Source organism: Colletotrichum truncatum (assembly GCF_014235925.2).
Source record: "Colletotrichum truncatum strain CMES1059 chromosome Unknown Contig_0003, whole genome shotgun sequence".
NCBI lineage: Eukaryota > Fungi > Ascomycota > Sordariomycetes > Glomerellales > Glomerellaceae > Colletotrichum > Colletotrichum truncatum.
Genome location: NW_027222400.1, coordinates 2,814,107 through 2,836,875, shown reverse-complemented (window position 1 = coordinate 2,836,875; position 22,769 = coordinate 2,814,107). Strand labels below are relative to the sequence as shown.

The 22,769-nt window shown below is 52.6% G+C and overlaps 8 protein-coding genes across 8 annotated transcripts; 4 read left to right on the top strand and 4 right to left on the bottom strand.

Annotated features, from left to right (window-relative positions):
- Positions 1-1,549: 1,549 nt before the first annotated feature.
- CTRU02_205682 (hexokinase) lies at positions 1,550-3,363 on the top strand (the record flags this gene model as incomplete). Its single annotated transcript, XM_036727675.1, has 5 exons — positions 1,550-1,823; positions 1,881-1,906; positions 1,968-2,378; positions 2,433-2,887; positions 2,940-3,363. 5 exons carry the CDS (start codon positions 1,550-1,552, stop codon positions 3,361-3,363), a joined length of 1,590 nt encoding a protein of 529 aa, XP_036580632.1.
- Positions 3,364-3,510: 147 nt separating this feature from the next.
- CTRU02_205681 (arginine n-methyltransferase 2) lies at positions 3,511-4,839 on the bottom strand (the record flags this gene model as incomplete). Its single annotated transcript, XM_036727676.1, has 2 exons — positions 3,511-3,545; positions 3,594-4,839. 2 exons carry the CDS (start codon positions 4,837-4,839, stop codon positions 3,511-3,513), a joined length of 1,281 nt encoding a protein of 426 aa, XP_036580631.1.
- Positions 4,840-5,606: 767 nt separating this feature from the next.
- On the top strand, positions 5,607-8,149 carry CTRU02_205680 (vacuolar transporter chaperone 4 (VTC domain-containing protein); the record flags this gene model as incomplete). Its single annotated transcript, XM_036727674.1, has 3 exons — positions 5,607-6,149; positions 6,200-7,810; positions 7,868-8,149. The coding sequence occupies 3 exons, from the start codon at positions 5,607-5,609 to the stop codon at positions 8,147-8,149; spliced, it is 2,436 nt and encodes an 811-aa protein (XP_036580630.1).
- Positions 8,150-9,376: 1,227 nt separating this feature from the next.
- CTRU02_205679 (cystathionine gamma-synthase) lies at positions 9,377-11,181 on the top strand (the record flags this gene model as incomplete). Its single annotated transcript, XM_070204589.1, has 3 exons — positions 9,377-9,583; positions 9,663-10,409; positions 10,462-11,181. The coding sequence occupies 3 exons, from the start codon at positions 9,377-9,379 to the stop codon at positions 11,179-11,181; spliced, it is 1,674 nt and encodes a 557-aa protein (XP_070061693.1).
- A 652-nt stretch (positions 11,182-11,833) lies between these two features.
- Positions 11,834-12,979, bottom strand: CTRU02_205678 (hsp20-like protein; the record flags this gene model as incomplete). Its single annotated transcript, XM_036727672.1, has 1 exon — positions 11,834-12,979. The coding sequence occupies one exon, from the start codon at positions 12,977-12,979 to the stop codon at positions 11,834-11,836; it is 1,146 nt and encodes a 381-aa protein (XP_036580628.1).
- A 2,264-nt stretch (positions 12,980-15,243) lies between these two features.
- CTRU02_205677 (ww domain protein) lies at positions 15,244-18,994 on the top strand (the record flags this gene model as incomplete). The annotated part of the gene is made up of 3 exons (XM_036727669.1): positions 15,244-17,738; positions 17,791-18,479; positions 18,531-18,994. 3 exons carry the CDS (start codon positions 15,244-15,246, stop codon positions 18,992-18,994), a joined length of 3,648 nt encoding a protein of 1,215 aa, XP_036580627.1.
- A 421-nt stretch (positions 18,995-19,415) lies between these two features.
- Positions 19,416-20,300, bottom strand: CTRU02_205676 (phosphomannomutase; the record flags this gene model as incomplete). The annotated part of the gene is made up of 2 exons (XM_036727671.1): positions 19,416-20,123; positions 20,211-20,300. The coding sequence occupies 2 exons, from the start codon at positions 20,298-20,300 to the stop codon at positions 19,416-19,418; spliced, it is 798 nt and encodes a 265-aa protein (XP_036580626.1).
- A 1,199-nt stretch (positions 20,301-21,499) lies between these two features.
- On the bottom strand, positions 21,500-22,269 carry CTRU02_205675 (uncharacterized protein; the record flags this gene model as incomplete). The annotated part of the gene is made up of 2 exons (XM_036727670.1): positions 21,500-21,546; positions 21,612-22,269. The coding sequence occupies 2 exons, from the start codon at positions 22,267-22,269 to the stop codon at positions 21,500-21,502; spliced, it is 705 nt and encodes a 234-aa protein (XP_036580625.1).
- Positions 22,270-22,769: the final 500 nt, after the last annotated feature.

The following is a 22,769-nucleotide window of genomic DNA, read 5'->3' as shown; positions in this document are numbered from 1 at the left end:
TTTTACTAGTATATGTAGGGAGGAGCCGTATAGAAGACTGATTCAACCAAGACATAGTCCTCCACAAGGAGCAGTTGACCTTATCAATGCACTCTGCATATCCTCAGTGGTCTGACTGACCCCTGGCCGTTAAGTTCGGACCAACTCTTTAGGGTCCACTACAGACCGCTACGGTGTTTCTAGGCGCATCCCAGCTAAGTAAGGTCGCTGCAAATCTCGTAGTAACCATTGAACGGGGCTTAACGAATTTGGTCCGCGGTGCAGTGGAACATTGCAAGGGAAGGCCGAAAAAAAAACAGCGCGTCTGAGCTACCAATTGGCCTAGCATAATTGGTGTTGGTATCTCAGAGGTGCCCTGGCTCGGCGATCTTGGGGGTTAAGACTTGACTGAGGGAAGGACCGCAGTGAGTGGGCATAGGATGATAGGCAGGTGCACCCGTGTTGGGTGAAGTCTAGTCAAGGTTCCAGTTTGGTGCAGGTTCTGACAAGGTCGAGTCCACTCCAATTCGACTTCTCACTTCCTTCTCACACGGTCATATGATCCACGTACCTTCACCTTTTTCTCAACGTCACTACAGCATTTCTCACCACCAAAAGCTGATTGACCGCCCACCTACAAACCAACACCAAGGAATTTTTATCCTTTTTGTTTCGCTTGTATATCTTTGACTTATCGACAGCTGTAGTCTCTTGCACCTGTCAACACCCACCTACAACCTGGTTTCGACCCCCCACCAAGTCTACCCCGCGATCCTCCATAGCTCTCGGTCAAAATGGTCGGTCTTGGTCCCAAGGTCCCGCCCTCTAGGAAGGGTAAGTTTGAACCGTATTTCTCTTGTTCACTCTTTCCGGAGTGCTTTGGACAATTTGATACAGAGGAACGGAGTCTTCGGGCAGCATTCGGCGTTGAGACAATACTCGAGATGCCTCCGTCTCACTGGGTGCTGGCAGTTGTATCGCACCTACGCCATGCCGCAAACCATGCAGCCGTCACACCCTCTCCGTCATCCTCAACGCCTCATCCTCCTATCCTACCCCCGCGCACACCACCATCATCGCCCGCTCCCGACTCTAACTGGCATTTGGGTATTTTCCAATGCTTCTGCGTCAGAGTGCATAATGCGCCACAAGGCTGGGCCGCTTTGCTGGGCAGCTCCAACGGACTTACCCCAGGCCGAAGGGGTAGCTGGCTTTGTTGCATTTCAGTGGGAAAAATGCAAGCCATCTAGCGTTGAGCTGGGAGACATGGTCTCACTTATCAGACATTCCCCCACCTTCACCCCAGCTTTCTTCTTCTGCCACATCACTTGTTGGTATAACAAGCTGGCAAGCGCCGTTCCCTGCCTGCTTGCTCACACATCTGGCTGCTTTGCGGTATCGGCTGTGCTGCTCGTGTGCCATTGTTTGCTCTCTTTGTTATCCTGATTCACACTCTTATTTTTACTTTCAAATTACCCGTGACACTCATTGCGAGAGACATTGCTTTCTCCTAGAGCTGGGCGAAAAGCTTGCTAGCAGTCGAATTTGTTGCCAAAGCCCTTTTTTCAGTATGATGGACAAGGCAATTGCTCCTCATACGAGGGAGCGCTCCTATCATCATACCAACATTTTTGTTCCTTCACCGCAAAGCAAGCAATACTTCACATTAACGTTTTTTGATTTTTTTTTGTCTGGAGTCGCTAACATGCGTGATATTTTAGGTTCGATGGCCGATGTGCCCAAGGACCTCATGGAGGAGGTGAAGAAGCTGGAGCAGCAGTTCACTGTTCCCACCGAAAAGCTCAAGGCGATCAGCAAGCACTTCATCTCCGAGCTTGAGAAAGGTTAGTATTGGACCATCAAAAAGGGCTGATTTAAATCGGTTGCTAACAGTAGTATAGGTTTAAGCGTCGAAGGGGGTAGTATCGTAAGTCACGATGTTCCAAGTGTTATGTTGGCTTTCATTGCCCTTATCTAACCGTTGTCAGCCTATGAACCCCACTTGGGTCATGTCTTTTCCTGATGGCTACGAGACTGGAACCTTTCTCGCCCTTGACATGGGGGGCACCAACCTCCGCGTCTGTGAGATCACCCTGACGGACCAGAAATCCGAGTTCGACATCATCCAGTCTAAGTACCGCATGCCTGAGGAGCTCAAGACCGGCGAATCTGATGAGCTGTGGGAGTACATTGCCGACTGCTTGTCTCAGTTCATCGAGACGCATCACCCCGACCATCCCAAGTCTGAGAAGATCCCTCTTGGATTCACTTTCTCCTATCCTGCTACCCAGAACTATATCGACGAGGGTATTCTCCAGCGTTGGACCAAGGGTTTCGACATCGCTGGTGTCGAGGGTCACAATGTTGTACCGTTCCTTGAGGCTGCTCTGGCGCGCAGAGTGAGATTTTCTCCTAAGGTTGAGCGACTTTAGCAAGAGCTGACACCTCTACAGAATGTGCCTATCAAGTTGTCTGCTTTGATCAACGACACGACGGGAACCTTGATTGCCTCGGCATACACTGATACTAAGATGAAAATCGGCTGCATTTTCGGCACCGGCTGCAATGCCGCTTACATGGAGGACTGCGGCTCGATTCCTAAGCTTGCTCACATGAACCTGCCCCCTGATACGCCCATGGCTATCAACTGCGAGTGGGGTGCCTTCGACAACGAGCACAAGGTTTTGCCTCGTACTCCCTACGATATCATTATTGACAAGGACTCCCCTCGCCCTGGTCAGCAGGCTTTCGAGAAGATGATTGCTGGTCTCTACCTGGGTGAGATCTTCCGTTTGGTTTTGGTTGACTTGCACGACAACAAGGCTGTCCACATCTTCGAGAACCAAGACATTGCCAAGCTTCGCAAGGCGTACACCTTGGACTCTTCGTTCCTGTCCGCTATTGAGGAGTAAGTACTAGAGAGACATCGCCTTGTGAGAATGAGACCTAACACGATACAGTGACCCGTTCGAGAACTTGCAGGAGACCAGCGATCTGTTCGTTACCAAGCTGAATATCAAGCCTAACCGCTCCGAGCTGGAACTGGTTCGTCGCCTGGCTGAGCTCATCGGCACTCGTGCTGCCCGTCTCTCTGCCTGTGGTGTTGCAGCCATCTGCATGAAGAAGGGTTACGAGAGCTGCCATGTTGGCGCCGACGGCTCGGTGTTTAACAAGTACCCCCACTTCAAGGCCCGTGGTGCCCAGGCTCTCCGCGAGATCCTTGACTGGCCTGCCAAGACAAACACCAAGGACGAGGACCCCATCGAAATCCTCGCTGCGGAGGACGGCAGTGGTGTCGGTGCAGCCCTAATAGCAGCCCTGACTCTTAAGAGAGTTCAACAAGGCAATATGGCCGGCATTCTCCACCCGGAGAACTTCAAATAGTTATTGAAGATGTGGTATGAGGAAGGACAAGCAGCAAAGTTCCAGGAACTAAAGGAATAGTGTGGATACGGCTTCTATCTGAAGAGGCTCTATAACTTGTACCATACCTTTTAGGTAGCCCATACAACCAGATTCTCTAGCGGGGGATCAGCCCAGGAATGTGCAAGTTGGCAGGCGGTACTCTGTGTTGCGTTAGCTCACGTAAAGAACGAAATTGGAACGATGCTTACTGTCTAAAGTCCAATACCGGCGCTTCACACCTTCCCACTCACCCTTACCTGCCTCTTCAAGACCCTTCATATCCACGTCCATCTCGTCCCACTCAACATCCAGTCCAGCATCGGCCATGTGCATTTCAACGACTTTGGTGTAGACATCGTAACATACCCTTCGATCAGCTCCCAGGCCGTTGAAGAAACTGAAACGGCCCTGTTCGTCCATTAAGCCAGGGATGTACTCCGTGAAGAACATATTCAACTGGCCGTAATCTTCACCAAACGTGTCGAAGTAAATAGCATCGTATACCTCGCCTTGCTCAAGTAGTTTTGGTACGATATCCTGCCATCGTCCTCTGTGGATTTTATATGCCCCCTCTTCAGGGCCGCTCGCCTCCCATGCTGCACCGAACTTAGAGTCGGGCTTGTCAATATGTTCAAGCACCTCGGGGTGTGCCTCAATGACGTGGTGCCTTGAAGGGTGTGTCTCAGCGAACATGGCGTCGATGATGCCCATGCCGAAACCGACATTGAGGATACGCTTGCCGGCGGCCAGTTGAGGTAGGACTGCGTCGACACTCTTGCGCATGATTTCCGTCTCCCAGGCCATCATAACGCCGTTGCCGCCGTCATCTACAAGCTTGCCTTCTGAGTAGGTTAGGTTTGACTGGAGGTATTCCTCCGATGTGACGTTGGGGTCAGCGACAGTCGGCGGCACAAACTTTTTCTCGCCTTCCGTTTCGAGGGTGGGCTCGACAGCTGCTTCAGACGCTCCCTCCTCTTGAGCGCCACTCTCGCCATTGGTAGCCTCAACTTCCTCATCTTCGTCCATCTCGGAGCCAGAAGACAGCTGCTCGTATCCGTCCAAGAGGCCAAATAACAGCTCAGCGCGCACACCAGCCTCAACACAGGTTCTGTAGAGCTCACTCTGGCCTAGACGCTGGGCAAGACAACCGGGTGTCTCATTGTTGGAGTCGACGTCGTTCCATATTGCGCCCTTGAGAAAGAGTTCGTATATCGTCTCTTTAGCCTCCTCGGCTTTCAGATCGTCATCCCCATCCCTGGCGGGTCCGCAAGCGCGAATAGCAGCGTGAAGTGGTGTCTCGCCGGTCGTGGGATCTTGGATGCTTGCCTTGCCAGGGGCGTCGAGAAGTTTCTTCAGCTCAGATATGTCATGACTCCAGGCGTGGAGAAGAATCTCTCTGATTGAGTCGGGACAGTCGGCCGTAATACGGGCTTGCATCGAATCGTCAATAGCCATGATGAAAGAGGGCAGGAGGGTGCCAGGGAGACAGTCGGTTCAAGGGTAGGACGTGTACTCGGACTCGGTGTGTCAAGGATCGGAAGGGGATTCGATCTGCAAGCGGCTTCGATCGGGACCGGTGTGCCGGGGAAGGGTCCGTGGTAATTTCGATCTCGGCCGGCGCAAGAATTCACAAGAGTTCTTCAAATCTCCGGGCGCGGGCATGCACCCTCCCCCGCCGACCCCGCCATGGCAAAAAAATTCCTTCCCGCCCGCTGAACGCGCTGTGACGTACAGCGCACGTGCTCTTTTACCGTACATAATTGGTCAATGCCCCCCTGCGGAGAGCTCTGCATAAGAGCGGATACTGGACCCAGACCTCCTAGAGCTAGGCTAGGTCTAAGTTCACTTTACTAGGTTTGGGGGCTCGTTGTCAGAGCCCCCTGCCGGAAGCTTGTCTCGTCAACCGTCGGCCGCCTCCATTCCATCGCCTCCCATTTGTTTTGCCTGAACTACCCGACCGCGCCAGTCAACGCTACCCTCAACCTTACCACATTTTTACTCCAACATCTGGAACATTTCACACCTGCACGATCGGGTGTACGGATACGAGCTGCATAGGTGAGACCCGTCTCTTTTGCGAATTCTTTGCGATTGACCCCACCGTTTCCTTGGAATCGATTCGCCTCACAACACACAAAGCACCAACCTCAGGCTGGCTATTTTTCGACGGATTTAAATTGCCAGTCCACTACGATGCTCCCTCTTCAGCGAGACCTCTCCTCATGCTAATTGTCCAAGACCTGGTAACACAGACACGAACTTGGCGACCGAGTCTAGCACCCAGTGAACCCTGGCGCGCCCGTCCCGGTATTGTCGTCATGAAGTTCGGCGAGCAGCTCCGTTCGAGCATCATTCGCGAGTACCAATGGTACTACATCGATTACGATGCCCTCAAGGCTGATCTCAAGACAGCCACGGGCCCGATAACCTCGACGGACAACAAGGGTAAAGGCGTGAAACGAGAATGGTCCGAGGAAGACGAGGGCCGCTTCGTCAAGAAGCTCGAGGCCGAGCTCGACAAAGTGCACACAAAGCAGCAGGTTAAAGCGATGGAAATCTCGAGGCGCATTGCCGTGAGCGAGCGCGAGGTGAAGGGAGTTGTGAATCGCCTCAACGAGCGAGGTCCTCGTGAGGACGGACCTAGCGAAGAGGAGTTTATGCTCTTGGAAGAGGACTTGAGCGACATCATCGCCGATGTACACGACCTTGCCAAATTTGTGCAGCTGAACTATACTGGCTTCTATAAAATTATCAAGAAACACGACGTACGTTTGTGCCTCACCGTTCGAAACGACAGAAGGCTAACAGGACGTAGAAACTGACCGGCTGGCATCTCAAACCTGTCTTCGATACCAGGCTGAAGGCGAAGCCGTTCTACAAAGAAAACTATGACGCTTCCGTTGTAAAGCTCTCCAAGCTGTACGATTTGGTGAGGACAAGGGGCAACCCGGTCAAGGGCGATAGTGCAGCCGGTGGTACCCAAGGCAGCTTCGTTCGTAACACGACGAAGTACTGGGTTCATCCGGACAATGTAACCGAGCTGAAGCTCATCATTCTGAAGCACTTGCCCGTACTTGTTTTCAACGCCAGCAAGGAATTCGAAACGCAAGACTCGGCTATCACTTCCATCTACTACGACAACCCAGACACCTGGGATCTGTACGAGGGTCGGCTGAAGAAGACCGAGGGAGCAGAGGCTATCCGTCTAAGATGGTATGGCGGAATGCAGAGCGAGAACATTTTTGTTGAGCGTAAAACACATCGTGAAGACTGGACTGGGGAGAAATCCGTCAAGGCACGTTTCTCACTCAAGGAAAAGAATGTTAACTCGTACATGCGAGGCGAACTTCTGCCTGCAGCTCTATTCGAAAAGGCACGCAAGGAGGGTAAGAAGTCTGAGAAGCAAATTGCCGAAGACGAGAGACTTGCAGCGGAGGTGCAGTACTCGGTGTTGAAGAAAGGCTACAAGCCCGTGTGCAGATCCTTTTACAACCGCACCGCCTTCCAACTCCCTGCTGATGCTCGCGTCCGCATCTCCCTGGATACGGAACTGACAATGATTCGCGAGGATAACCTTGACGGTGTTCAGCGCTCAGGCGACAACTGGAGGCGGATGGATATCGGTATTGATTACCCCTTCTCGCAGCTGCCGCCTAGTGACATTGAGCGGTTCCCATACGCCGTACTTGAAGTCAAGCTGCAAACACAGCTTGGCCAAGAGCCTCCGGAGTGGGTTCGGCAGCTCATTTCCAGCCATTTGGTTGAGGCTGTCCCCAAATTCTCCAAGTTCATCCATGGAGTTGCTTGTCTCTTCCCTGATCGGATTAACTTGCTGCCGTTCTGGATGCCGCAGATGGACGTCGATATCAGAAAGCCTGTTACCCATGACTTCGGTATTCATAGGCCGAACCAGTCAGCAACGACAACAACATCTGACGACGAAGACGACGATGACCTTGACTCTGACGATGAAGAGGGTGCCTTGGTTGTCAGAAACAACGGAACAACAAACGGAGAGTCTAGTCGCCAGGGCGCTAGCAGAAACGGAGCGCTTGACATAGAAGATCAGACGACCGATGCCATCGCCATCGCCGATAATGAAGACTTTCTGTACGATTCGGACGAAGAATACGATGCCGATGAGGCTCTGGAAGAAGCTCGCAGAATTGGTGGATGGACGTACTATTCTACTCTTGCCTCGACGAAGGCGCGCGCTCTTGGTCACAATGTCGGCGATGTACTGAAATGGGTCGTGCCTCATCCCCGCGGTTCAGTGATCCCGCGAAGAGAGGTACAAACCCAACTTTTTGGCTCCGGAGATATTCAAACCAAGAGGTTCAAGGCTCCCAAGGGCAAGAAGATTTATGTCCCCGTCCGTGTCGAGCCCAAAGTTTACTTCGCAGCTGAGAGGACGTTCCTCGGCTGGGTATGTTTCTTCAACGATCCGATAGGCAGACAGATACTGACATTGTAATCTTAATAGCTCGAGTATTCGATCTACGTCGGCACAGTAGCCGTTACGCTGCTCAACTTCGGCTCCAAACCAACAAGTGCATCATTCATAGTGGCCGGCGTGTTTACATTGCTCGCCATTCTATCGCTCTGCTACTCTGTCGTCATTTACTTGTACAGGAGCAAAGCTATCCGCACTAGGAGGGCGGCTAAGTTTTACGATCGATGGGGCCCCAGTGCGCTCTGTGGTGCGTTGTTCATTGCCGTGGTCCTCAACTTCGCGTTTGAGGGCAGGGAGCGCAAGTACTGGTGAAATATGAAGGCCATGTGCGTAAATCATTTGGCGAAAAGGAGCGACTGAGTGTTCCTTTGTACTTTGTACTATTGGCAACGGTGTCCTATTGTGGTTAATCTGCTTTGGCCGTGTCTTGTCGAATTAGTATCGTATTATCATGGTGTATTTTGGGCATGTAGAGATTTAGAAACGCAAAGCACTTGCAATTGGCGTGAGTATGGACGTGATTTTGATCAATTTTCATCAGACTGTGTTTGAAGAATGACCTCTTACGCCATCGCTACTCAATGATGGAATCACTCTGCAACGGTTCTCCAGTAGCTCGAGTCAATATTGACTTGTCTGGTCACTCACTAAAAGCGTGAAGTCAAATCTGCTTCATGTCGCCAGCAGGACTGACTTAGCGATCAGGATTATGTGCACTAGTTTACCTGGTACGTTTCTTGCACAAATTGAAACCAATCTTGAACAAGCTAACAAGCATCCATCCAGATTTCTTTCGCACCACTTACTCAAAAGTGTCATGCAGTGTGCTCAAGCAAACCCCAAGCTTACCTATTGTCTCTGGCCAATCATTCTGGGTACAACGCTTTAGTGGGTGCGCATGGTGATATCAATATGTACATTGGCTGTACTCTTTGTGTCCTCTTGGCTGTGGTGGGTTTCTCGGTTTAAGTGACCTTCAATTGTCTATCACTATGACGAATAGAAATGGTCCGGATATTAGGGAGACAGGTCATGCTGTTGAAGTCAAACTGTAGTTGCTAATCCCATCGACTTGGATATCACTCGTAAAGTTCTTCCGCGGATCTTGACCTCTCAAAATTTATACAAGAAGTCTCATTTGGGAAGCTATGGAGGCTTGTATTCCCACGGAATTCCAAACGAGTTGTGGAATCCTTCATTAACACAAGATCGCTGGTACGTTGGCGTGACATACGAGGGGTAACGAGTGGCACGGAATTTCCCTTCCAGCTGAACTTGTCTCGCCCGCTTGCCCCTCTCCGGTCAGTCTGTCAATCGTAGCTGAACGACATGGCGAAGCGCTAGACCCCCCTCTACACGCTCTAGACCACTGTTGGCGTTAATTCTGGGCCATGCCTAGCTCTCGGTCGATTCAGCTGTTAGGTGTCTCAACTTACTTTTTACATATAACGCAATCAACCTGCTTGCTATCATCGTATTCCTTTGCTCACGCCAAGTTTCATTCTGCCTATTCCCGCCCTCCAGTACGATATAGCCATCATGCCTGTACTCAAACCAGCTTCAGAATGGGGTCACAGTGTGCCACCCGAGTCCAATTATGCCATTACAACTTATATTCCAGGTTGGGAAAGCTCCATCAAAATCCGTGAGGGCGACCAGGCCACCATATCTCGCATCGTGCATATCTACCCACGTTTTGGGCCTTTTAGAACTGTGGCCGAGGTCAGTTGTTCCGGATTTGTTCTTGCCCAGAATGCTTCTCTCAAACGTTTCAACCCAGTAGTCTTCGTTGGTGAGCATACTTATTGAAAACTTATGTGCTTAGACCCTCACGGCTATATGTGCCAAGATTCAAACACCGGCGGGCCATGGTGCTTTCTATTTCACTTCTCCCCGATCCTTCGACGTTGTGCGCGCTCATGCTCTTCACCCTCGTCGCAAGGATCACCTGCTGGGAGAAGAAGACTTGGGCTATCGGTGCGTTGACATCGGTGGTGTGCGCGTATATCTGGTCACGTATCCATTGCACAAGACCCCCGGCGTCATGGGAGCTTGGCAGAATCCCGGCATTGGAGTCTCCATCCGTCTCGCAGAATACTTACAGAAGAACCTTGACTCTCTGACTGAGGTGACTTTCCCGGTCGGCTCACCTCCCCCGTCAACAGGCTACCTCCCGGAGGGCGAGGCTCACGGCAGGCTTAGGGAGCGGATCTCAGGCCTTGTACACAGGGCCGCTATCAACCCCGAGAAAGTCAAAGTTCAAAGTAAAGATGTATTTCTGTACATGACAGGAATGGCCGCCATTTTTGGGGCCCATCATATACTACTAAAACACCGGCCTGGCAGTGTCGCAATTTTGGGCATCGTCTTTCACAGTACCATCCATTACATCCAGGAGTCCTCACCCCATGGCTACAAGCATTTCGGGCTGGTCGATGCTAAGGGCCTGGACTCCTTCGAGGCATGGTTGGATGAACAGGAGGCTTCTGGCAAGGATGTGAGCTATGTCATCACCGAATTCCCCAGCAACCCCTTACTAGCAAGTATTGATGTTGTCCGTCTAAAGAAGCTCGTAAGCCTCCTCCGAATTACTTCCAATGGCAGAGAGCTAACGTCATTTCAAGTCTGAAAAGCACAACTTTGTTGTGATTCTGGACGACACAGTCGGTTCTTTCGCCAACATTGACATTCTTGAGTACTCTGATATTCTCCTGTCGTCTCTCACCAAATCGTTCTCGGGCTACGCAAACGTGATGGGCGGCAGTGTTGTCTTGAATCCCCAATCATCACACTACAACGCCATCTCCCAGCTCTGGTCCAAGAACTTCCACAACGAGCTTTACATTGGTGATGCAGAGACGCTCCTTTCCAACTCGGAGGATTACCTCTCCCGGACAGCGATTCTTAACCGTAATGCCGCCGCCATGGCAGCCCATCTTTATTCCCTGGTTAAAGACCCATCCTCCCCTATCATAAAAGTCTCCTACCCGCCGTACCTTCCTGACTACGGCGTCTATAAATCCTTTCTCCGCCGCTCTTCCCCCGAATTAGAGGAGCCAGGTGCTGGTTGCCTGTTCAGCATCGATTTCGAGACCGTCGACACGGCGCGAGCTTTCTACGATCGTTTGGCCTTCTATCCCGGTCCACATCTCGGCGCCCACCGCACGCTGAGCCTCAGCTACAACACACTTGCTTTCGGCAAGGACCCCGAAGAGGCAGCATACCTCCGCTCCTTTGGACTGGTGGAGGAGTCAGTTCGTATCTCCGCGGGCTTGGAAGATGTACAGGATTTACTGGATACCCTGGATGATGCTCTGGCTGTTGCAAAGGCGGCTAAGAAGTAGTCGACGAATGGAAACGGAACGGCTGGAGCAGTGACCGGCATGATGTATCCCATTGTTGTATCGTGCTGTATGGGCCGTGGGGTCCTCTCATATCCAAGGTCGTAAAATCGCAATATCAAGGTTGAACCATTTTTGCAAACTTTGACAAGCCACTCAAGACTGCTCTAACTTTCCTTACCTTGCCTTTTATGTAGAGGGACCTGACCAGATTACGTTCTCTCTGATGGAATCACAATGGTAGCTTGAATTTGCAGCAAATAGGAAAAGGTTTAAATGGCAGATTAAGATCCATGGATAGATTTAGTCGGCATTTCAAAAATTCGAGCAGTGATATTAGCAAGATCACATTTTCAGCATGGCCAGTGGCCCTTCGGATCAATTCACCTCGCGGCCTTTCACCTCGGTAAGGAACGCTGATTCGCGTGAGGCGAGAACTTTATTTAGTATTTTCAGCTTTTAAGCTCACAATATCTCTTCACTTCAGTTGGGACAAACAGATAGTGTAAGATGGTCATGTTTATAGCTACCTAATATAAAGCCTTGTGAACAAAATTCCGACCTCAAATCCTTCGCAGCACCGCATCACTCATTACAAAACCACCGAATAACCATTTTACACCAAAAGAAATCCTGAGCAAGTCTTTCCAAGAGATTACTCGATGTCGACCTTATGGATCTCAGTCCATTCCTTCTCGAGCTTGGGAACGGTGACGATGAGGACACCATCTTCCATCTTGGCTGTGATAGACAGCGCGTCAACCTCCTCCCTCTCTGAGCCTGCGGGGGGGAGGGGTACGGAGCGGGTGAACATGCCAACCCTGCGCTCGCTTGAGGCCATGGTGGCCAGGAAGTCCTCGTCTCCAGGGCGGTAGACTACACCAGCAACACGGAGCTCACTCTTGTCGGCATCCCAGTCGACACCGATATCGTCCTTTTTGGCTCCAGGAAGAGCAAAGTGAAGTACATAGGACTTCTCGGTAACAAAAATGTCAACGGGGGGGTTGAAGGAGGAGTCGTCGCTGGCGGCAGCGGTGAAGTCGGGGCCACCGCGGGCGCCGCCGGGGTTGTTGATGCCACCGAAGCGAGTAGCCCAGTCGCGGATGTTCTGAGCGAAGGGTCGGCCGGCGAATTGATTCAGAAAGTTGGAGAAGTCAAAGGCCGGAGACTGAGGGTTAGGGTGAGGGTATGGTGGGGGCGGGGGCGGGCCGGCACCGAATGGCGGCGGAGGTGGGGGAGGAGGTGGGCCCCGGTGCCCGTGAGGTCCGTGGTGATGCCGGCTGTGTCGCCAGGGATCACCGCCGCGGCCGAAGCGTCCACGGCCACGTCGGCCTGGGCCATGGTGATGACTGTGCTCTGGGAGGCCCTCATCAGGGCTGTCGCGCATGGTGTCGGGGGAGTCGTCCTTTTCCTTGTCCGAGATCTCGGCGTCATCGACGTCGCGCATGATGTCTTCTGCTGTCTCATCGCCCTCGTTCATACCCTGTCGGTGCTCGTGGCGACCGTGGCGACCCCGGCTGCCGCAACGGCCGCCACCGCGACGGTGGCCAGGTCCTCCTCTTCGGGCATCACCCCAGCCGCCGTATGCACCCCATCCACTGGGGCCGTTACCGAGGCCAAATTCAGCACCGTGAAACGGGAATCCGTGGGGAAAGTTCGCCCAGGGACCGCCTGCAGAGTGGTCGACACCGGCTCCGGCACGGTTGTTGGGGTCAAGAGAGTGAACCCAACTCCAGAATGTCTGGGCGCCGGGTGGGTGGGGGAAGGGATTGTTATTGCCGTTTGGGCCAGCCCAAGACATGATTGCTGCTGCTTGGTGATGTAGGGTTATTGGGTGTGTGGGTGAAAAGTGGTTGAGGGTATTGTTGTTAAGCTAATGAAGCTATGGATGAAGAACCAGATTGAATATCAGGTCGAGGCGATATTAAACTTATATACTATGTCGGTGATTCACTGTGAGGCAGGCAGCGTGCGTACACCTCCATCTGATATTGGTATGAGGGAAGGCAAAATCACTTGCGACGCCAAACTAAGCCAGTCAGAAGTACGTGCACTACTCCAACACTCCCCTTGTCGAACAGGTCAGAAAGGTTTCGAATGATGGACATGGGAGGCACAATGTCGCCACGCGTCCTGGGAGAGGGGAATAAGCTCATTGGATACAGCCGGAGGGCGGGAGGCTTTCTCACCGAGCTCCGGTGTTCAAGGTGTGTGGTAGAGTCCACCGAGGGGATCGGAGACCGAGTTGTGACGGAGTTGCAACGACTTTAGGGGCATCCTAGGCGCCGAAGACGCGTCTTGTTGTTTGCCTCTTGTCATGGTTTCGCAAGTCAAGGCAATGGGTGAGCAAAGGTGAGGTTCAGAACTGGGTAGCCCGGTGTTCGGGCCCGACAGGTACAAGGGGACCGCTGTGGGGTTCAGTGGCTGCTCGGTCCCGGAGGGCGGCACCGCTGGAGGTGGTGAGTGCGTGCGTGTGCCACAGTCTCACTGTCGTGGTGCTTGCCACGCAAGGGAAAAGGACGCGCACGCCAGGCTGAGGCCTCAAACCACAGTTGGTCTAGCTGGGTGCGCGGACAAGTCGTAAGGCTTCAAGTGTGAGTCGAATTCCCCTGATTATGAGTCGTTCTCGGTTTAAGTTGCCGGGTTGTCGTTGCGACGACGTCCGAGTCCCCTTTGTCCCTTCCTGAGGAGTTGAGATTCACATGAATGCATAAACTCCGATATTGGCCAGTGACATTTCCTTCTGTCGGAGGCGAACCTCCACGACTCTTGGAGCTCGGACCTTGTGTAACGGGGCAGGACCAATGCTTAGGTAATCCACCGATTGGAGGAGTTTGGTCCATCTCTCGGCCTTTTCCGTCCTAACCACTCATCCAGTGTGCTCCAGCAGTTTCCCTCCAGCCGCCTGTTTCTCCTTTGTATCTACAATATGTGCAGGCATTCAGGCTAAGCCTACATATTTTACCAGTTTCCCTCTTCAAAACCCTACATGAACGGCGCTTCCATCAAGTGATGGCCCATCCTTCAATGTTGCTGCAGATGAGCGGGCACCTGTGCTTCCCCTTTCTTGGCGCATCGTCGACTCACCGGATATCAGATGCCGTATCCCCATTTCAACAAATCACTTTCATCTCGCTCGCCGCGCATTACGAGTTCGAGTGGCACCCGTACCTTGCTCTGGGCTCCGTTGGAGGCTCAAGCCAAGCAATTCGCTTTCATGGGCAGGCGCTTGCAACTCCAAGGTGAGGATGCCATTTGCTGCTGCCAGTTCTCTAAGCGCCCACGATAAATGGCCAATCACTGAGCTCCGTTAGGCAAGATACCATCATGCAGGCTCCATAGTTCTTGTCCACGGCCTGGTGGTTTAGGCTCTTTGGCTCCTGGATGCCACTCTTCTGGGGGGTGACTGAAAGCAGCTGTCTCTTAATTAACGGCCAATAGCCCATATGGACCTATTCCCTGCAATGCCATGCCAGGCCTCCCGCGCCTGCACCGTGAGGCTACCCCTCCTCTCACTTTCGCTGCCGCTGGAGAACGAACCCCCCCCAGATCCCCGTCCCATTTCACAGATCCCACGCCGAACTTTGCCCAATGCTTCCCGCCAGACCCAAACCCTACCTGACCGGGCCATCCGTCATCCTATCTAGCAAGTTTTATTCTTTTGAAGATCGCGCTCCCACCTGCTTTGCAATTCACCCATCTCCCTCTGCTGCTAAGTCGTCTTTTTCTTCGACAGGTCTTGGGGCCGCATTGTGTCTGTTTCGTCCATCTACCGGGCCTTAACAAGCGGCCGGCCATTTCTGCGACCTCCCTCGTGAGAATCAACCCCACCAACCCCCCCATCTGCTGCTGCGATCCTCCCAGAATATAGTAGCCAACAGTAGACACCAAATCAGCCAGCTTCGACAGCTCCTATAAATAACTTTTTTTTCATTTTTACCCTTTCTGACCTGCAGACTTGAGCTTTCGCCGTGCGTCATTCGCATATTCAGACTGCACCAAGCCTGTCGCGTACCTGCGCAAGTCGGCCCCAGATACTGGTCTATCTAGATACGACCCATCGCCATGGAGCGCAGCCGTGGCACCCCCGACGCCGAGCTGTTTCTTAGCAAACCCTCTGAGGAGGATTGCGACAGCCCGACCGTCGAGCCCCTGAGAATATTCAAGCCTCAGAGTCCCGTACCGTCTTCTTCGTTCGACCGGTTCAAGTACCCCGCCCCTCCCTCGGCCTCGAGCACGCCGTCCTTTACCTCGAAGCCTACGTTTCCTCTGCCTCCAGGTGCCTCAAGCTCTGCCGCTCCGCTTCCATACCCAGACGAAGAAGATCTCCGGCCTGGCAAGCCAACCAAGCCTACTGTTATTGCCCCGAAGCGCTTCGGCTCCGACTACAATGATACCACCCCGCGCTTGAACGCCAGTCCCGTCGAGACCAAGAGTCCGACGCTCGCCGAGCGACGTGGGAACGGCCCGAGGCCTTTAGGCGCTGCCTCCCCCACGAGCCCCTCAGAGGAAGGCAACCTCTTTTCAAAGCCGTTGGACGCTCCGCAACCCCAGCGCCCGGTTGCTTCTACCACAAACTACCCCTCTTACACCAAGAAGCCGTATTACCCTCCCCCAGCCGGCGCATCAAGCTCTACTCCTCCCGCTCATGGCCACACTCAGAGACCACCACCTCAGCCACAGTCACAGAGTTCTGAACACCTCGACATGCCTGGTCAGAGTAATGTGAACAGGTTCGCATCTACTGCTTCGACATCCACAACACGCGCCAGCCGGGGATCTCCACCCCCTCCTGAGACCCCTATCGTGGAACCGGGTGTCATTCCGGGAGGTGGAATCGAGGCTCGATATGCTGCTTCTGGTATCTCGGGCACGGCGACATTGACTAGCTTGCAGGCACAGCAGGCACAGAGCTCCGCTGCGTCCCAGAGACTAGCTCAGTATGGGGGGGCACCACCACCAGCACGACCCTGGACTCCCACAGAGAACCCAGAGAACCAGCCACATGGACCGCCCACTGTGTACCTGGGGATGAATCCGGTGACAAGTCCCACTCAGCCCACGTTCAGTCCTCCGCCCCAGCAGCCGGTAAACGAAGGAGACCAGCCTGCCTTGCAAGTCAGCGTATTGGAACAGGATTTCCAGCGGATGGGCACTAAGACTCCTCCACCCGCCTATTCGAGCGTCAACCCAGGAGGTAACTCTTCCTACCCCGCTGAGAAACAACGACCAGCGCAGCAAAGAGCAGATTCGCAACCGTCCGTGGCTACAACTGTCGCACAATCACCACCTAAGAAGCCCGCCTCGGTTGGTCCTGCAGCAGCAGGACTTGCGTCGCCTTCTTTACAGGGCCATCCAGCTTTCGCCAATGATCCTCGACCGGAGCAACAAAATGGGCAGTCTGCAGCTCAGGTTCAGCAGCCGCAAGTACAAGCACAATCACAAGCACAGCCCATTGCAACGCCGGTTGCGCAGACTGTCCAGGCCCCTGCCACCTTCCAAAATGCCGGACCATCCTCTCCGCCACCGTTGCCTGAAGGCTGGATTGCTCACCTCGACCAGAATTCTGGGCAATACTACTATATTCACCTAGCTACTCAGGCTACGCAGTGGGAATTCCCCAAGGGCCCAAATCCGATCCATCATGAACAAGCGCCCCTATCGCCCACTGCTTCAACTTATGGCAATCCTCTCGCGTCTCCGACCATGTTCGGAAAGCAAAGCCTCGGATCCCCGATGTTTCCTCCGCAGACTCCTGGTTATGCCGAGAGCATCATGAGTGTTGCTGCATCTCAAACGCCTACCACGGCCGGCTTCTCTGGACCCCCACCAAGTGCTGGCGTCGATATGTACAAAATACAGCCCACAAATGGCGTATATTTTGGCCCGTATCTCCGTTACTGCAATATGGACATGGAGAAGGGGGCGTGGCTGGGTAGCATTATGATTGTGACTGAGGGGCCGCAGCCTCCTACAATTCACATCCACCTTAGCGCTGACCTTTCGCCCAATCCGCGACAGTTAGTGCCACATAATATCTATACTCACCAACGCTGGACGTTTCACAAGTATGATATTGATCTGCCCATGAGCGAGAATGGTACTGAGAGGTGGACCTACGCTGTGACTTCACACCTTGGATGCACGAGATATGAGTTCGTCGTTGCTGGTCGCCACGAGAATGGCTGGCGATTCATTGCCCATTCCAACAATGACTTTGCGGCGTCAACGTCTCAAAGTGAGCGCTCTAAGCTCGGTGGTGTGGGCTTCATGTGGAAGGACGTGCTGCAAAAGAATGTCGACTGTGGCGGTTTCCACGTTCAACTCGGCCTTGGAGACCAAATATACGGTGACAGGCTATGGAAGGAGGTGCCCCTGCTGAAGCAGTGGCTAGCCATGAGCGGCAGAGACAACAGAAAAAATGCGCAGTGGACTGCACGCCACGAAGAGGATGTCTCTCACGCCTATTTCCACTACTACACCAGCCACTTTGACCAGCCCTATCTGAGAGAGGCGTTTGCTCAGATCCCGCATATATTGCAGGTTGATGATCACGACATGTGAGTTTCCCCCCGCAACAAGTTTTATGTGTCCGGCGCTGACTGCCTCCAGCTTTGACGGCTTTGGTTCTTACCCTGAGTACATGCAAGGGTCACAGATGTTCAAGAACGTTGGCCGCATAGCTATCGAAATGTACCTGCTTTTCCAACATCACACAACTGTGGAGATCCTCCGTAACGTCAGCAATGATATGGACCTCTTCACGATTACTGGCCAGGGCTGGCATTTTGTGAAGTATCTCGGTCCTGCTGTCGTTGTTGTCGGACCTGACTGCCGATCGGAAAGGAACCAGAGCAGAGTTATGGCGGGCCCGACTTACCAGGGTCTTTTCCCCAAGGTTGCGACACTGCCTCCCAGCGTGCAACACTGTATCTGGATGGTTTCAGTGCCCCTGGTTTATCCCCGCCTTGAGGCAGTTGAGAGCTTGGCTACTGCTGTTACTACTGGTAAGAAGGCGGTCAACATGTCGTACAACTTGCTCGGCAAGGTCACAAGTTCGGTGGCGGGCGTAGTTGGAGGCAAGGAGGTCGTTGCGCAGGGTTTTACCCAAGTGAAGAAAGCTGTCGGCAAGTCCGGTCTCATGGGTAACGTCCTGAATCAGTTTGGAGAGATCGACCTCGCTGAGGTCCTCAAGGACATGTGGACGCATGATTCAAAGGACTTGGAGAGGACATATCTTATCCGGACTCTTCAAGGCATCGCACAGCAGAAGGGCATCCGCATGACATTCATGTCAGGGGGTAAGTTCACAACCTCCTATCACCCCCCTAACCAGTACTAACCAGCCCTAGATGTCAACTGTGCGGGAGCCGGCCTGGTTCATGATCCCACGCACCCAAGTGATCACAAGACGATGTACCAAATCATCACATCGCCCATCGTCGCCCAACCGGCCAGCAACTACATTCTCAAACTTCTCCACAACAACAAGAGCCTCTACGTACCTCAGAATGGCCACAAGTCCAACCATGAGGTTTCGGACACCAAGGAGGACATGATGGAGATCTTCCATACAGATGCCAGTGGCTCTGCCCGCGAGCTGAAGAAGCTCATGGGTCGCAGAAATTACGTGGCCGTAGTCGCTTACGACCCCGACGCCATTCCTGGTGCTCAGGTGTCGCCTAGCGGTCCCAACGGCCAGGGCCTGACGAAGCTAAGCTTGGCGGTGGACTTTGTGGTCCAGGGTGACGGTGCTTTCACGGCACCGACGAAGTACGGTCCAGTGATTGTGCCGCATCTGGAGTTTGGCAGGTAGCAAACGACATAGTTGGGGTGGCAGGCTATTTTCTTGGATATCCTAATGTTTCTTTTCTTCTCCCACTTTATTCAGGCGACTTGAAAACATAAGGCGGGTGCTTGATGACCTGACGATGTTTACTATCTATCCATATTGCCAATACACATGCTACACAATTTCGTTCATTAGTCACGAATGCTATGGATGATATTTATGAGTGTGCTTGATTATGTTACTTGTTCGTCTAAGATCAAGTTGTAAAAGAAGTGCTGCCGTCTCGACATGCACATTCTGTGTCCCAGCCACTTGTGGTCCCGTCTACAAAACCAGCTGGTCTTGGTATCATCACTAGTTTTCTTCTTCTTCTTTGTAGCTCATTTGCCCAATTGCATTCCCAAATCCCATACCATCAAAGCTGACTACTTCCTTGCGGCAAGATTCACAAGTCGAAAAGCTCCTTGATAATGCGCATGGTCTCCTCGGGCCCATCAACGGCATGGCCAATTGTGCGCTCGTCGGTGTAGATTTCAAAGTCGTTGCCGCCCTCGTGCGTCTTGTCGCCAAAGAAGTGAATCTTGTCATAGGTAATGCCGCCCTCCTTCTTGGCCTCGTTCTCGAGGTGGCGGAGGCAGTACGTCTTGTCCCAGCCAGTAGGGAAGACGTCAAACGAGATCATGCCACCAATGGAGAAAGTCAAGCCCAAGTGCCCAAACTTCTCGCGGAGCTTCGCGACGAAGTCACGTCGCACGTTGTGGATCTTGTCGTAGTCCTCAAACGCCTTGCGCTCCTCGTTCGAAGCATTACGGCCAATGGGGGAGATGTTGACCATGCCGTTGCGGAACTCGATGAAGGTACCGCGCTTGATGGGGATATCGAGATCGGCGATGTGGTGCAGGGCGAAACGCACCAGCTCCTTGTACTGCTCTTCGCCAATGTGCTTGATGAAGCTGTTGGAGGGTAGGGGCTGACCGAGCTTGAAGGCGGTGAGACCGTTCTCGGAGAAGCAGTAATCGAATAAAGTGGTGACGGGAGTAGAGGCGTCGCCGAGCTGTTCTTGCTGCTTGGAAAAGTCGGAGCCGCCTACGTAGCCAATCGCGCACTTTTGGCGGAGGCGGGCGAGGAGGTCGAGCATCTCGGGGGATGCATGCTGGAATTTGAGACGTCAGCTAATATTCTTGCCGGCTGGCAGGCTTTCTTAGGCGCAGATTCAGTAGAATTCGGGGCCAATACGTACGCGGCGGGCAGGAGTGAGCGTCTCGTCAACGTCAAAGAGGCAGATGGTGTTCTTGAGGGGACGGTCCTCGAGAGGGGGGTATGTAGCCATTGTGACAAAGTAAATATCGATTGTGTTCTGGAGGTCGAGAGATCAGCTTTTCTAAGTTCGGAAAAGCCTCCGCGGTGAAGTTGTGTGTCGAGGTGATCAGAAAGGCGGGCAGAGACAGAAATCGTAAGAGTTGAGGAAGGAATGTCGAAGCTTCCTTCGGGATGTGGCAGGCTGGACGCGGGGTTGCTTTGAGATGGCGGGGCAGGGGTAGCGTTGCTTAGGTGGATGCTTTCAGGGTCTGGAGTGGTCTCCTTGTGGGTGTCGAAAGGTACAGTGAGTAGAGCTCAATCAAACCGAATCTCACTGTCGATCAGTTGGGATGATGTCTAATTTATATCTGAGAGCCTGTTTTGACGACTTATTACATTGCGAGGAAAATTGACCCATGTAAAGTTGATCCTCCATGCCATCACATATTGCTTAGGGTGACTGAAAATCTTTCGAGAGCTGACAGATTTCACGATTACTCACTTTGAGATGATCTGTCTTGTCTTTGACACTGGACAGCTTGCCTTACGACCCAGGAATACGAAGTGGCCGAAACGAGATGAGGAGCTGTACGGCTGAGTAGGCCAGGGTGTCACTTTTAAAATTTGACCACGCAACCTCTGTGGCAGTGCGGCGATGACAATGTTCCCTTCTTGTTCATTAGTTCCATCTGGTCAGTGAAAATCGAAGCCAGGAACACGGTTCCGGCGAAGAAACGGACATAGTGTCCTGTAGTTGCGCTGCAAACCCTGCTGAATGGGCAATTTTAGCGGCCGCATTTCCGCAGGGAACACCATTTTTAGTGGACGATGCAACGCTATGATGCCCCGAGGGAGCCCTTGCGACGTCCCGAGGTAGGGATAAGGTTCCGGGATGGCTTGTGGAGTTCGGCGGAGGGATCGTGCACGGCTCCGGGTCGGCGATTGGGTGATCTTCCGGGATAGCCTGCCACCTTTTGAAACATCACAATTGGACAAAAGATGACTGTATTAAGGACAGATATCGAAAGCGACTGTATTGTATGGCATTGAAGAACCGCTTTTCGGCCTTTTTTGGCCTATGTTGTTCAGGTAGATCCCTCTTTGTTATCGGCACATTTTGGGAATGTTTGCCTCCGGAAGCGTACCAACTTGTTAACACATGCTGTAAGGCTTAGCATGTAGCCTTCAAGGGTCACTCGCCTCAGGATCAATCAGGGGGATGAGGGACTTCTACTCCCTGCGCGTGATTCGAGATCTCTGACCGTCGTCGACAGGTTCTGTTCAAGTGTAAGCAATACGGCGCTGCAATAGTTGCCATCGGAAAACAAGAATGACAGCTTACTCCCATCGTCTGTTCGAGTAGAAAGCGTCTCGTCTCTCGTTCCTTGACTTCCAGTCAAACCCTGCGCGTTCTTGCCTTCGTCCAATGAGCTTCGCTCGGAGCTGGAGTTAACAAGGGGATTCTTCCTGGTATTTGACTCTTGCGCAAACTTTCCCTCCGGCAGTTCTTGAACAGCATCTTGGTTCATAGCTTTATCAAGCGAATCGCCCCGTTTTGTTTCTTTATGGGTAACACGTAGAGCACTCTCATCCTTTCCCCCTGCTTTCCCAAGTTGGCTCTCATATTCACCTCCCTCATCAACCTGGGAGCTGATCACACCCTCAGCTTCATCCAACTTTGTCCCATCATCAACCTCCTTACTACTTGAACAGCCACAAAATCCAGCGGTAATGTTCCGCGCAATTTCTTCCAAGTCCTTCATGTCTTCACCACCGGCGTGTTCAATTGGGTTGTAAGCAGGGCAGGCCTTCTCCGCAACGCCCCCGATCTTCATGTAATCTGGTCCCTTCCCCTGGGCCTGGTTGGTCTGGAAATTGGCAATGGCTTTTTGCGCAGAAGATCCAACTTCAGCACATCCTTTCTGGTCAGATGTCTGAGATGAAACCTGTTGCGGTTGGCTCATCTTGGATTGTTTGATGCCAGCAAGTTGCTGAGCCATACGGGTGATTCGAGTCAAAGCCCATGTTTCTGGGTTGTAAAATATTCTGAAAGAGGCTGCTTGCAAGAGTGTGCTTGAGATATGACACAACGGGGGTGAATGATAACCATCAGCACGAATTAGCGCTCTAAGTGCCTGATCATCTTTTAATATACGAAATTCTCCTTGCCGATGAATATTCTTGAAGATTATGCTGATGGAAAACACATATTTCTGGGAAACGTTAAACATGGCAGTAAGTTACGTACGTTTGTCTATGTTGTTCTTGGCACTCTCGATCAGCTGGAAATACAACAGATGAATCCTTGGCAAAGGCGAACAACCGCGCTTCGTCCAATTCACCCATGAGGTTGAGGTCGATAATTGTTGCCTCTCGCTAGGGAAGCATGGGTTGTACAATCTCTGTGCGAGGGACACATCAGACGGTTGATCAGCATATTACTGCGTGGCACCGGTCCGACAATCCACCCTAGGAGTTCCGGGTCCGGTGCTGGGATGAG